Below are 14,972 nucleotides of genomic sequence, written 5' to 3'. Positions count from 1 at the left end.
TCTGAATCCTCACTCCATTGCTTTCAAAATGGAAGGGTAATTTTAAAAAAGAGGCCCAATATTAAATGGATCTTAATTTGTGATCAGCCACAGATGACAGCTGAAACTTGAATTTTAGTATCCCATTATTCCATTCATAATACTTTTAATAGCAGTGATCAAGATTCTATTATTTATTATTTTATTGTTATCATTAACAACAAACAAAATTCAGCTGGGTTGTATGAGAATTGGAATGCTTGATTTAATTGAACAGGTCATGAAAATCAACTTTATCTGAAGTTATTTCAGTTTCCCAAAGGTCATAGGAATGATAGAAATGTACCTACATTCAAATCCTTGATGTACCAGCTGGCACTGTGCTTCATGAGGACAAGGGCTGAGCTCACACCACTTAACTTCCTCGCATGCTTTCCCTGCTGTGTTTGGGGGGCATGTGCAAGTGAAGTCGTCCCAGATAGAATAGCAAATGCCGCCACTGTGGCAAGGGTTGGACTAAATGGAAAGAGTAGAGACAACCAGAGTGTTAGCAAGTGGCAGTGGATTCCCACACAAGGGAAGGCAGGATTGCTTGGGAGAAAACGGAATTGTGTTTACTTTGGATTGAAAGCTATAAAGCCTTACAGGTTCCATGCATGGATAGCAGGTTTAGTAAATGGTTATCCTTACCTCGCCTTTCATAACCCCCATATATTTTGCTGCTGATGCCCACGATGTTCAGCACTATTCAGCAAAATCTGCTCTTACCAGCATGTTTATATGTTTAAGATGTCATTACTGTCACATATTGCATGGGAACATTCATGGGCCAAAAAAGGAGTCCTGGGTCTAAACATGGAAACATGCTTTGAGAAATGGCATCCTCACCTTGCAAAGATTGTCACCAGTACAGCCCTGGGTCACGTTGATCAGTGTTCGGTTGATGACAGAATACAGTGATGTAGTAATGGGGAAGAATTCCAGTTGTTCGTTATTCAATCTTAAATCTTGGATACAGCCTTTAAAATACCCACCATTTATATCAGTTTCTTGTTTGTCTGGTAGTCCTCCAATATAGAGAATATTCCTACTTTGGACTGTTAATACTGGAGTAGAAATGTAGCCTAGCTGTTGAGATGACTGGAACAATTCAGCCTTATTTGGCTGTATTTTTAATGATATTAAGTAAAAATTTCCATCACTCACAGTCCATGTGCCGAACAATTTAGTGGAATTTGAGGCTAACATGACTAGTTTCCCATCTTCCAACCAGATTCTTACATACAGAGATGTACTGTTCCTCACAGCTAGTAACAAGCCAGAAGACTTCCGTGTTCGGACAAACATTGATATAGTCATGTTTTCGTTCTGACCAGCATCAACAGAAAAAGCACCATACCCCGAGGAGTCCTCATGTCCAAATCGGCCTGGCATGTACTCTTGAAATGAGGGGGGAAGAGAGAGAAAATAAAATAGTTTAAGACTAATTGACAAATGGAGGGAGCACAATGATCAAACTTCTACCACTAATAGAGAGAGGCACCTGCTAGCATTTAAGGACAAAATAAGGATTTGATTCTGGTCTGAGTGGTTTCAATGGCAAAATTCACATTGGCTTCAATGGGAGCAGGGTTATGCTTTATTTTGGTGCTATAAAGTACATTATTACACCACATTCTTCCCCTTTTGCAGCCTCTGTACATCTTGTGCGGATGTGTATCCAAATGGTTTCTCAGGGCAGACTCCAGCATAGTTATTTGTAGTGGTCATTAGAAGGGTGTATTTTGAGCACAACCTAGCTGTTATCATCTCCTAAAGACCAAGGGCACAATCCGGGCACCACTGAAGTTAATACAAGTTTTGTGATTGAGTTCAGCGGGGATAGGATTTCACCCCAAGACCATATGCACTACTGCTGCCATAGGGAAATGTAACTCATTCCAAGTGGACCCCTATGCACCATTAGGGATTTATCCTCAGGGAGGACAGGAAGTGTTTCACCTACATATACTCCCTAAACATTCCCATCAAGGAAGTGGACAATCTTAAATCAGGACTAGGTCTCCAAACAAAGAGGCTGATAAGAGCATATGCTGATTTAACACATGCTCTTATTTTCTATTTGGTTTCTACACATCACCACCCACTCTGGAGCTGTGATAGCCCTTTATTCCCTTGGCAGATTACACCTATGCTGATCTGCATCAGCCTAGATCCATCAGTGAATCTGGCTCCCAAATTGTCATTTCTATATATGATCAGTCTCTGCCAACATATGACACTGCTATACCACTGGGGTAGGCAAATGATCTAGAATTCAAGACACTTTTTAAAAATTTTGTGTTTATCAGTTAAGATGATTAAAGCAGAACTCCTCTCTTTCTGTCTCTCTCTATTTTCCATAATGAAGCTAGGATTTTTAATTAAGAACAGAAATTATGTCTCCCAAACCATTGTAATGAAACTATTTATTCTGATGCATCAGCTTTTTGAACCACAGTATTTCTATTCATTTTACATTTTAAGTTTCAAAATCTTGTTCTCCATATTATAGGCTTTCTGCCTAAACACTTTCAAGAGCTATTTTTTTTTAGCTTGTCAAATGCATAAAAAGTGTCAACCTGGTTTAAACAAAGAAATCACTCCTGTGACTGAACAGTCCGAGTCCTCTTTTGTGCAGTAAAACTCATATGTCAAGTTTCTGCCTGCAGTACTACTTTTTTTATGACTTGGTTATAAAACCAATGAAAATAGGGGATTGATTGTGGAAATCCTAACAGTCCTTTAACAACCATGGTGTTACTATGTGCCACAGTAATATTATTTAGTAAGGGGAATAAATCCCTGACTTGCTCCTGAATAGACAATTTCATAAATAACTACGTATGAAATATTTTAATTTTATGAAAGAGATTATCTACATTTCTTTCTTTATCTGCTTGTTAAAAACATGACATGTAGAAATAAATCTTCCCTTTTGCTGGAATGGGTGTTTCGAGAAGGCAGTCCTTGAGAACTAAGCATTTTTCATGTGAAAAAAGCGAGCATATCTAATGGAGTTAGGAGCTGGAGTATAGGAGCCTTGCAACATTAGAAGGAAGGGTGAGTCTTAGAAAAAGGTAATACTGTACTTGAAATTTTCTATTACTTTGCCACACACACACAAAAAATATTGAATCTGATCTTGGGTTTGATGGGACAGATAGCATCACCTTGGTCAATATTAACCTCTTGTGTCTCTACATCTGGATGCTGATCAAAATAAGTCAACATCTGTTTGTTATTTTGTATATGTAGTGAAAATATTGCCTCATGTCAATTAAATCCTTGGCAGCAACTTTTCTTCAAAAGGACACCAACATTTCTTATGTTATCCCTAGCCACAAGTCCCCTCCTCCCATAATGCCATAGTGTTTTAAGTCCTGCATATATCTAAAATCCATGTATCAAAGTGGCATAGTGGTATGATTTGCAAGGAATATTGTGGTCAGCAGAAAAAAATACCAAATACTTTTTAATCATTCTCAACAGTTCTAATGCAAGAATAAGCCTCTCCCGGCCCTGAATGGTTTTCATTTCACTTCATATAAAGAGTCAAACATATTTACCAGATGTTCTCCTATACTCCAAAGTTGCTTTTCAAACCTTTGGATAAATTACAGCTGGAGTTCAAAGCAGTCTGTTAGAATTACCTCTAAGACTTTATCATTTTACATTTAAAAAAAAAGAAATAAGGTATCAATAACTATTAAATACAGCATATGAAATGATATAATATTTAAACATTTTGAAAGGGATTTCAAGATGCAGCTTTCTGGTGAAATACATCCAATAACCCCCTGGGACCAGATCCTCAGCTGGTATAAATCAGTGTAGCTTCATTGCCTTCAATGCAGCTATGCCAGCTTTCACCAGCTGAGGATCTGGCCCTTTGAATCTAGCCAGAGCACTGCTGATGCTCTTCATTTTTTTCCAGACTGCCTGGTTTAAAAAATAAACTGTCTTTTCTTCATCCCCAAATTAACATGTGTTAGTAGAAAGTTAGTAATTTGTAACAAGGGGTGGGGGGCATTTGTGTGTGAATAGAAGGCCAAATCCTGCACACCTTCCTCAGACAAAACTCCCAGTCTGAGCTCTATAGGTTTTTGCTGAGAAAGGAGGGGAGGTCCAGTTCAAAGTGTTCCTGAAAGGTGTAATATTTACAACCCTGGAGAATGACGCACTCTGTTTATCCACATAGCCGGCAGAGCATAACAGACAGCAATGCAGGGACCCCATATCGTCCCTCCAGTTTGCCTCAGCTCATACTTGGTGGATCACATGGAGTAGGGTTGCCAACTTTGATTGGATGAATTCCTGGAGATTTCATCACATGACATAATCTTTAATTAAAAATTATTTTTTAATTCCTGGAGTCTCCAGGACAATCCTGGAGGACTGGAAACCCTAATGTGGAGGAAAATGAGGGTAATTCAATTTCTAGGCCCATCAGGTTTTGGCCTTTCTGCTGATTCTACCCATAAGGATGCCAGTTAAATGGTTTTTGAGATGTGAATGCATGTCCAGTGGGAAATTGACTCATTTCACAGAGGCAACCAGGCAGCTCTCAGATGGTAACAGTTATTGGTAACTCTTGCCCTGGGATGGACTTCAACCAGCTAACCAAAGATCCGATTACCAATCCTCAAGCCATTCATTCTCCCTAGGTTTGTTGGTAAAATGATGCTATTGACTGTCAGGCTTAATCTGCTGGTGAAAGCTCAGATATGATGTTTTTTAAATGTCTAATTTTTTTCATCTGTTCAATGTTTTATTCATTCTTCATTTACCCTCAAAAACAGGAGTCCTGCTTTACATACAGATACTGAGACTCACTGGTACCTAAGTGAGTTTTAAAAATAGGACTTAAGCTCCTAAGGCTATGTCTATATTACAAGCTAGTGACGTGATTCCCCTGTCATGGACATGCACTCACATTAGCTGTCATCAAGCTAGCTAGCCCAGTTTCAGAGAGGTTTGTAGTCAGCCTGGCTTAGCTGTGCTCCCACTGTTGATACCAGTGTTACAGTGGCTTCCCTGCTATTTATATTCACTCTAGCTGGATGAGAGCTAGGGCAAGTATGTGTACATGAGCAGAGGAATCACACCACTAGCTTATAGTGTAGACATAGCCTTTAGGTCATTCGGTGCTACACCTACAGCAAACCTGAGTTTCCCAAAGTTTAATGGCATATTAAAAGTAAAAAAAAAAATTAAAGAACTGGTTGAGCAGAACCCATCAATTTAGCTTGACTTTTCTGCCTGATTGAAATTTAGGCTTCCTATAGAGAGAACTAGAAAATAATGAACAAGTGCTTATACTAACCTCTTGTGTTTTCTCATCAGTTGAAAGTAAGCAGCGGAGGTCTTAAGGGTCATGGCATTTCATCACTGATATAAACAGATTTGTTATTTGTGATTATGCTTTGAGCTGGTGTTTAATACACTAATGCCAAAAACATTATCTTACCTGTTGAACAGTTTGGCCCTGTGTAGGGCCTGTAGCAGTCACATTGATAACTCAGCCACAAGTTGATGCAGCGTCCCCTATTTTGACAAGGGTGGTTTTCACACCTGTCCTGTTTCGTACAGCCTGTTTTGACATTTAAAGATGTTTCACTTGATATGTTCTCAGGGGTAATAATGTTCAAGTCTATTTCAATGTCCTGAAGACAGCCTACAAATGAAGGTGCAGAATGCATATTATAGATGTTAGGTGGAGAGTCACTGCTCATGTTTCCCTCTCGTAAACCACCCAAAAATATGCTCTGAAATGCAAGCATCAGTTGATCACTATCTATTGGAGCAGCAGATTTATTGACACATGATTCTATACAAGAGCTGTCAAGTAAATTAAGGGTAACAGCTCTTGCTAAGGTTACCTCCACAGAATGCCATTCTCCATCACTGACATTATGTGAAATATGCAAAAGAACCTTTGGCTGGTTATTGACTTGCATGAATAAGCGTAAGTAGCCGTTCAGTAACTCCAACTTGACAAATGTATCTTTCTTCCCTCGGTGAAATATAAAAGCTGTAGGTTGCACAGTCTGAAACCTCAGGTTTATGTTATAGAAAGATCCCTGCACAGCAGTCATGTCACTGTTCACCCAAAGGAAACCATTTCCCTCAAAAGAAAAGGTGGTTATTGTTTCACAGTGTGTTCCAGTAAACCCAGGTGGGCAGATGCAGCTGGATCCATGGTGGCCATTTTTTAAATGTGGGACACATAAACCACTGTTTTGGCATTGATGGTCATTGCAGCCAAGAAGGACCTCAGTACAGTTCCTGCCACCATAAGAAATCCCCTCCTTCTCTCCAAATGGGCAATGACAAGTGAAATTTCCAGGAAAATTCTCACAGGTGCCACCGTTTTGGCAAGGGTTCATGTAACATTCATTAATGTCTTCTTCACAGTGAATACCTTAAAAAAAAAAAGATGATTTGATTGGATAAGTGCAGGCCAGTTTTTCTCAAACTGTTTTAGATATTTAATAAAATGAACTCTAATTACAGGGAGGATCAGTTTATCAAGGGATGGTTGGTCCCCTGTGGATGACAGCAATGAGAATAGATGCTGTTATTGGTTTGTACTGCAGTAGTGCATAGTGGTGCCAATCAGGGTCAGGGCCTTGTGCTAAGCTCTGTACATACACTGTACATGTGGTAAGTAAGTGATGAAGAAAAGAGCAAGCTACAAATTTGTCTTGAATGGCAGTGTAATCAAATTGAGATGAAGATTTGATCCAACAAATTGCTTTCCATGGCAGAGTTGGTGTGAAAAATGGCAATTCTTCTGGAAAAATACATTTTTTATCACATGGTAAAAGCCAAGAACTGTTCATTAATATGTATGAATAATAAAATAATACATAGATCAGAGACTGCAGGTTCTTCTTTCTCATTTACATTCATTCAGTTGAGGGGAAGGATGGTCCCATGGTTAAAGCGCTACTGTGGGCTGTGGGAAACCTGGTTTAAGGTTCCCCACAAACAACAGGCTCTGCAACAAACATCCTGTGTGACCCAGGGCAAGCTGCTTAGTCTCTCTGTGTCTCTGTTCCTTATCTGTAAGGTACAGAATACTGATGCTTCCCAGCCTCACAGGGGTATTGTGAGGATAAATACATGAACAATTGTGAAGTGCTGAGATACTACAGTGATGGAGGCCATATATGTACCTTAAATAGAAAAAAAGCTTTCCCATAATCATGTCCCCACTCCTCCTTTTATAGATTCAGCTTTCTCCAGGGTGACCCGTTAGTTCTGATATTCAGTGTTCACTTCACCACGTTTCGGGAGTAACGTTTCCCTTCCTTCAACAGATTCACTCTGATGCTAATAACACATATCTCACATAGGTCTGAAACTTAATAAATGGGGCCTATATCCTCCAGTTTCCCTTCTCATGCAGAGCAGCCAGGAACCACACCATTCAAGAGTGACCAGTACATATGCAATGGAGAGGGGAAATCCATTTACACTCCCATGGAGGCCTGCAGAAGATCCCAGTGGGATTTTTGGTTGAAAACTCACATGCGTTATAACACGGAGATTCCATTTTCCTCCCCAGTTTTTATTCCAGAGAATGAAATGAAATGTCTGGAGCTCTTTGATTGAAATATAATTACAAAGTATGATCATTATGAAGTAATTAACCAAAATAATGTTTGAACCCAAATATCTCCCACTGAAATTAAATTGGCTTCGATGGGTCTGTGTTGGCTCTCCAGAAACTGTATAAGAACTCTGTAACAGTTAACAGCCTATGATAAGAAGCTATTCCCTTCATTGAAGATAATTTGCTATCACATACTGTACCTGTCTTTGAATGTAAACTTTAAAGAGATTGACCTACTACAGCAAAACACAAACGTCCTTCAAGGGAAATTATAGGAACAAGTTAAACTATTTTGATTAGTTTGGAATAGCAGCCATACTAATTCAGTGTCTGTCCACTTTACTCAATCATTATCAAAGCTAGCCCCCTGTCTTAGCAATGAGCCTTGTCATTTATCATTCTCAAATTATGGTGTGAAGTTTCCAGATGAAACTTCAGATCATCAAATGTAGCCAGTACTATCTCTTATATTTTGGCAATGGACTATTACTGCTGTAGTCTCTCTGTTTCCCAGCTAGCTTATAAATATTCCATCATGAGATGTCTATTTGTACATTAATGTGTAGTGACACCTGACAGAAATATGAATAATTGGGACCGACTTTCTTAAAGTCAAGTTCACTTTCTAAACCTTCATTGACTGGGGGCCAGAACAATATCTGCCTTACCCAGTTTACAGTAATCCATATGCTGTAGTCCTGTCCTGCTTTTTGCTATACTAGAAGTTATTTGAATATATGAAAAGTGAAGTTCCACTGAGCTGCTATGCTTCAGCCGATGTTTTAATACATCATCTTCCTGATGTAGCCCACTTTTCTGCCTTTAACATAGCGAATGAAATGTCCACAAGTGTACAATGTACAACTCAATCATGCACTGCTGTTATAGCCCTTTAGGTGTCACTGGGTTTTTGTGTCAGGGCTAAAAATGTATGCAATATTGAATCAGTAGGATCAGCTGGGTGCTTAAGTATGCCAAGAGCTGTATGCCCTCAGAGTCTTCAGAATTCATTTAACAATGTATGGATCAGAACTTCATACTACACCTTTCATAGCATGAATTGGCAAAGTAGATGGCACAACATATGGTCTGTCTAGGTACTTGTGTATCCCCATTTCACCTGTCTGAGCCCTGCACATATATCATTGAGTTTATCCTCGCAGTTTATCCTTTCTGCCACTCATAAAGGTATCACAAAAAAGGGCTGATTTTCCACTTTTTGCAGTCAATATAGTCATTCATACCCGTGGGAAGTGGGTGTGAAGTCAGAATAGTAGCCATCACACACACTTTGTATTTATTTTGTGTAGGAGTCAATGACTACAGAAGGTACAAAGCAGCAGAGAATCAGGCCTTAAGTGCACATCAGTACAAAAATAAAGTAATGAAAATAATTCCATGAACAAAGAACATTTGGTTGTAAATCATATACATTTTCACTTTTTAAATTAAGTAGAATATTTACAAATGGTGATGTATGACAAAGAACGAAACCACACTACAGTGTTCCTTTGCCTACAGAAAGTAAGCCCTGGAATGTAAAGAACCTGCACGTTAGGATAAATTTTAGGAAACGTTATTTCATAAAAAGAAAAGGAGTACTTGTGGCCCCTTAGAGACTAACCAATTTATTAGAGCAAAAGCTTTTGTGAGCTACAGCTCACTGTAGCTCACGAAAGCTTATGCTCTAATAAATTGGTTAGTCTCTAAGGTGCCACAAGTACTCCTTTTCTTTTTGCGAATACAGACTAACACGGCTGCTACTCTGAAACCTGTCATTATTTCATAAGAATTTCAATGTCTGAATGTGAATCTCTGTTGTTTAAGCAGTATTAAATGAGATTTCAAAAATAATAACAAACAATATATATTCTAGTTTGTATTAAGATCAACATAAAACATACATGCAAGCCCCACCAAAAAGCCAAAGATTAAATCCCTGTGTAGTTCTCAAGAATAATTAAACCTTCTTACAAGCACTGGCTGATATTGCTTGTTATTTGCCAGTTGGCTGTGCAAGCAAGGACCACTGTCACTCAAGATAAAAGGATTAGTCAATATTTATAGAACTGCCTATGTGGTTCACCAATCTCAGTTTGGTGTACAAGTCATCATGTAAAAAATAGTTCGCATACAGGTAGGCCATGAGACAGACCAAAAATTAGTTAAGAACGAATAGTAATTGTCACTTCAGTGCTAATTGTTTTGGTAGTTATAAGCATCTGCTCAGCTAAATACATTGTACATTCTTTTGAAAGTAAAATTAGCCAGCCTTCTTTTGTACACCATTTATTTCATAATACAATTTGAAATCAGGAATACTTTAAAAATGTTTTTCTTCATATACCATATGTTAATTTTTCCCCATCTGAGATGATGCAATTTATTTAAAAAATTGGATGATATGTGTCCATTTGTTCTTGAAAAAACTGATAATTTATTTGCATTTTAATGTGCTATTAAGATATTACAGCTGTTTACTTACCCAATTTTTAAAATATTAAATTAAGCTATTTGTTTCAAAATTAATAACAAGTGATTGCCACAGAAATTGAATGACAAAAGCAATTATTCAAATTTAATTCTGCCAAGTGTCCATTAATTTTCACTCCATTAAATAATTAAAATTAAAGTTATTATCTGAATTAAACATTTGTTTGCGTCTTTGTTTAGAAATCCATTTACTGTCCCCTCCCATCTCAATTTCTCAATGCATTCTAAATATTATGCAAGTAGCAAGTTGGTATTCAGGCCAGTAACTGTATGTTCAGTACAGTCTAACTGCCAGACAACACTGAGAGGTCTGAGCCAAGACACAGTTTAGCAACAACAACAACAAAAAAAACCAATTACCTGTAAATACTGTCATTATAACAGCGTAAGCCTGCATCCTGGTTGCAATCATTTTTTTCCTCAGTAAAATGGATCTTACAATATTTATGTGGTCCATGAAATAAGTTTCTGTAAATTTTGAAACAATTCTAGAAATGAGGGCTTCTTTTCCAGGATTAGCTTGTTCCATGTAGGTACTATGTTTGCTGATGTAGCCTGACAGTTTATTTTCCCCAAGCCAGATCAGTGGGGCTTAACGTAAGACTCATTATGCTGCTTACGCAGTAGACATGTATACTTGGACTCTTTCTCAAGCTATCACTTACAATGCCCCATCCAGATGTGCACTGTCACACTCCTTGGGGGTGAGGGCACCTTTAAAAGGCGATCATAGTTCGACAGGAGCCCTGCAATTTGAATCTGTCTGGGGTATGGTAAATCGGAACATCCCTGAGTGCCTGGGACATGTACCCCACCCCGTCTAGTGGCACACATTTGTGGTTATACAGACTGGCTTTGAATGCCCAAACCCAGTATCAGGGGTTATCAGAGCTTTGTGTCTCAGTCATATGGTTTTTATGGTCTCAAAGACACCCATATACAGGAAACTCAGTTGCTCTACCTTGACAGATTGAAGGGCTGAGTTGACCCTGCCAGCATTTGAATCCAGAGTGTCATGGGACCTGGATGTTTGCAACTTGATGTTTAAATAACTAAGCCACCCCCTTCAGCCTGAAAAGAGTTATGTATATAGTGTGATCATGCATATAACAAATGCATATGCTTTGGAACAGCGTAATTCAGACTCTTTCAGAAGTAACTCAGGAAGCCTTATACAAAATTATGGAAACACTGGTAATGTGTTATGACTAAAGATTATTATCAGCATTTATCTGGTGCTCATGCTGTGGTATCTGGGTACTTTACAAGGCTCAAAGTGCATTTCTCTACTGAAAAGTCACTCTGGTACAATGGCACGTGGGAGTTTGCTACTGTCACTGGATTATTTCTTTAACAAATGGGCTCAATGTACAAGCAAAAAGTTTCACATTTTGAGAACCTCAGGATTTCAGCTAGAGAGATCAAACAATCTGTTCCCTGGCTGCTTGCAAGGGGAGTCGAATACAATCAACCAGTCAGCTAAAATCAGCATTGAATCCTTACTGAAGGCCCGAGCAGCTGCTTTTACAGTTGGTCAAATTTCTGCTTGCTCCACCTATGAAGGAAGTTCTGCCATCCACACCCAGAAAATTCAAGTTTATCAACTACACATTTGTTCTATAGGGAAATGGGCATGAAAGAAAACCATGGATCTGGATTCCAGTTTGAAGCTAACGATATCATGAACCAAATCTGAGCACCCTGCAACTTGGGAAGGTTCAAATGTGGGGTTCAAACTCCAAGTTCAAAAGTGCTCAGATCTGAGGGGTTTGGTTCAGAACCTTACAAAGAGTTCAGATATGGTGTTTTGGTTTTGGCTCATCTCTCTCACAAAGCTGAATAATTCCCAGTGTCTAAAGTGTAAATGAAGCTAACTCTAATGCAAATAAGAGTCAACCTTGCAGCAACTTAAATGATAACGTGCCCTTTAAAAATATGTATTCTTGGGGGGTGGACAGGGAAGAATCTGTAATTATCCTTTCCCCACCCATCTTAACAGTTGTATTGGAACAGTCTGTTATAAAAGCCCCTTCACTTTCTGCGGCATCTTCTATTCAAGAGGCTCATTAATCCTGAGGCCAGCTGAATGATCTCGCTGGGTATATATTCTTCAGTGCTCCAAATCTTATTGAATAATCATGAAAATTCAAATTTTGCCACATCTGTACTGATAATTGCAAAGAGATAATTACTTTTTGCTGGAAGGAGGAAATGCACCTTTATGAGTGAGAGAGTGCAAGGAAGCAAAATCAACCATCCTCAAATAATGGTAATTAAATCTCATGCTTCAGGGTGTAAATCAGTTGCCACAGGGGTCAGGAGGGAAATTTTACTGCTTCGTACACTGCAGAGCTGGTGAGGTGAATTAAAGGATTTTTTTCCCTTACTTTTGAAATGTAAAAAAATGACTTTTTCTGGATACTGGTCTTAATCCAACCAGCAATCAGATATGCTCTGGAAAATCTTGTGTGGCTGTTTTAGCAGGAAAAAGTCATAGAGTACAAAAGACAAAATACAGGGTAGGGCTGATGCACGTGGAAAGTTGAAAACCCTGTTTAAAACTGCATTATAAAAAGCATTTGCTGACATTGAGATAATGTACACATGATACCTTTCATATAGAACACACATTTTGTAAAGTCCTAGTAACGTGTTAGTTATTGCTTTATTGCCTACAAATTCATTATTCTGCTATTTTTCCTCTTGCCAGTTGAAATGTCCATTTTAGCCTAATACAATTTTGGGAAAAACATAAAATGGAAACAGAGCTGAATGACTTGGCTTACTCATTAAATATGCCACTCTTGCTGAGGGAATATGGAATTCATAATGTGCTATGTTTGGTATAATATGCTGTAACTCAACCTTTTTAAATTGCACTGGGCTGAAACTTCATAGACTAGTTTGAACTTTTCAGCCTTCATGGATTTTTTTTAAGCAGGGGGAAAAAAGGCCTTAATCTCTTACATCATTAAACCTTTTTGAGTGCAACAGCATTTGGACATTTTTTTCCATTTGTTAGATGTTTGGTAACACCTTAAATAGATTTCATTTGAAAACAAAAATACCTGCTGTAGGTGATTGTGTAGTGAGGACTGGCCTGTTTATTTTATTTTACAAATATTGGAAACAGCCAACCTATTTAACCACTGGCATCAGCTTCTAAGTCGTTTCAGCTGGGCTTTTTTCATGAGATTGCTTTGCTAGGCATCAGTATATCTTATTCAATACTCTATGTAGAGCATGGTCAGAGGTTAACAACTCTTGGGCTTGAGAATAGCATGAAGCCTTCTCATTGAAGAACAGCATGGCATAGCTGCTGCTTGCCCCTAGGCCTACTCTAGATTCACTTGGACAGCCCCCCTGTGCCTGGCCATGTGGATCTGCTTATAGGATTGGGGCCTTAATCAGAAAAACAGGAGAAACAAGTGCTACTAATGCCATGCCTCCCCTGAATGGCAACCAATTCACGCCCCAACCATGTCCCTACTTCTGTAGAACTGATTAGTTCACTTGCATTTCACTTTTAGGGGGCAGGGTATCTATATCCACATACGTTAGCCTGTTTGTATCTGTTGGATGAAAAGGCGTCTTCTGGAGGTCACAGCTAATATTTATATTCATTTACTAAGATTTGTTTGGGGTATTTGGTTTTTTTTTTTGCCTTGCTTATTTTATTTTGTTTTTCTCATTTTCAGATATTTCTATATTTCCAGATGATTTTAAACAGTTCTAGCCATAGACAAGTGATGTTCATGTTCTCTCTGCTCTGGTCCTCTTGAGATAGCCAGTAGGAACATAGCTCAGTTTGTAAATAGCTGCAGACACCAGACATTGCTACTAGTTCACTGACTTACACATTTATCACCAAATCAGTGTGTAGAAGACATTGAATAATTCCATTTTTTAAGAGCAAAGATGGCATAACACTCATGCCCACAGCACCCTATTATGCTTGTCCATAGCTCAGCTAGATTTTCATCCAGTTACTTCCCCAGCCTCTGGGATACATATTGGCAACTACTGAGCAGACAGTTCAGGGCCTTTCTGTCTCCCCCCTCCTTGATCCCAAGTTGGATATGAGCCAGAAAGGACCAACTGGGAGAAAGAGGGCTGCAATAGTATTGGAGACACAATACTAGTCTCAGCATCTCCAATTCTTCAGTCAGCTGCATCAAGCTCCTCACACAACAAACCCCCAGCCCCGGTGCAATGAAGAACAATCATTCCTGGGCTTCCCCTGAAATGATGTGTCCCTATGCCACCCCCCTGTGAGGGTCAGTGTCTATATGCCACAGTCCGCCCTGAAAGGAGCAGTTGAGAAAGCAGCTTGAGGCTCTGCACATGCTGTAGAATGGACCGTATGAAGAAGTGAGGTCTGGAGCCAGCTTAAGGAGAAATCTGAAATGAAATTCAAAGAATATGGGAATCCAGAGTAGAACTTTAAAAGGAACATAGTCAGAGTGAGGGCACAGGGCCGATTAAAGTGGGGAATGAGTTATGAGGAAGCCTGGGGGTGGGGGTGGGGGTGGGGGGAGTGCAATAGCCAAGACAGAAAACAGAATAATTTTAGTGCTGACAGAGATACAGCAGGTAAGATTTTGGAGATGAATTTGTGGCAAAAAAGAGGAGGATTTGGAGAGGACCTTAACGTAAAGGGAGAATCCATTTTGAAGCACTTTGAGGAGAGAAAGGTAATCAGGAACAGTCAACATGAATTCACCAAGGGCAAGTCATGCCTGACCAATCTGATTGCCTTCTATGATGAGATAACTGGCTCTGTGGATATGGGGAAAGCAGTGGATGTGATATACCTTGACTTTAACAAAGCTTTTGACAG

The 14,972-nt window shown here is 39.0% G+C and overlaps 1 protein-coding gene across 2 annotated transcripts in view; it reads right to left on the bottom strand.

Moving 5' to 3' along the window:
• The window catches only part of CRB1 (crumbs cell polarity complex component 1), a 160,708-nt gene that overhangs the window by 48,796 nt on the left and 96,940 nt on the right, over positions 1–14,972 (bottom strand). For both annotated transcript variants that reach the window (XM_038413590.2, XM_043490929.1), the window contains exons 6-8: positions 5,489–6,442; positions 868–1,418; positions 330–495 (exon numbers count right to left, since the gene is read on the bottom strand). In XM_038413590.2, coding sequence (XP_038269518.1) covers positions 330–495; positions 868–1,418; positions 5,489–6,442 — 1,671 coding nt within the window. The remainder of the gene's footprint in view (positions 1–329; positions 496–867; positions 1,419–5,488; positions 6,443–14,972) is intronic.

Source organism: Dermochelys coriacea, chromosome 8, assembly GCF_009764565.3.
Source record: "Dermochelys coriacea isolate rDerCor1 chromosome 8, rDerCor1.pri.v4, whole genome shotgun sequence".
Taxonomy (NCBI): Eukaryota; Metazoa; Chordata; order Testudines; family Dermochelyidae; genus Dermochelys; species Dermochelys coriacea.
The sequence above is the reverse complement of the archived record's forward strand: the minus strand, read 5'-3'. Positions and strand labels throughout refer to the sequence as shown.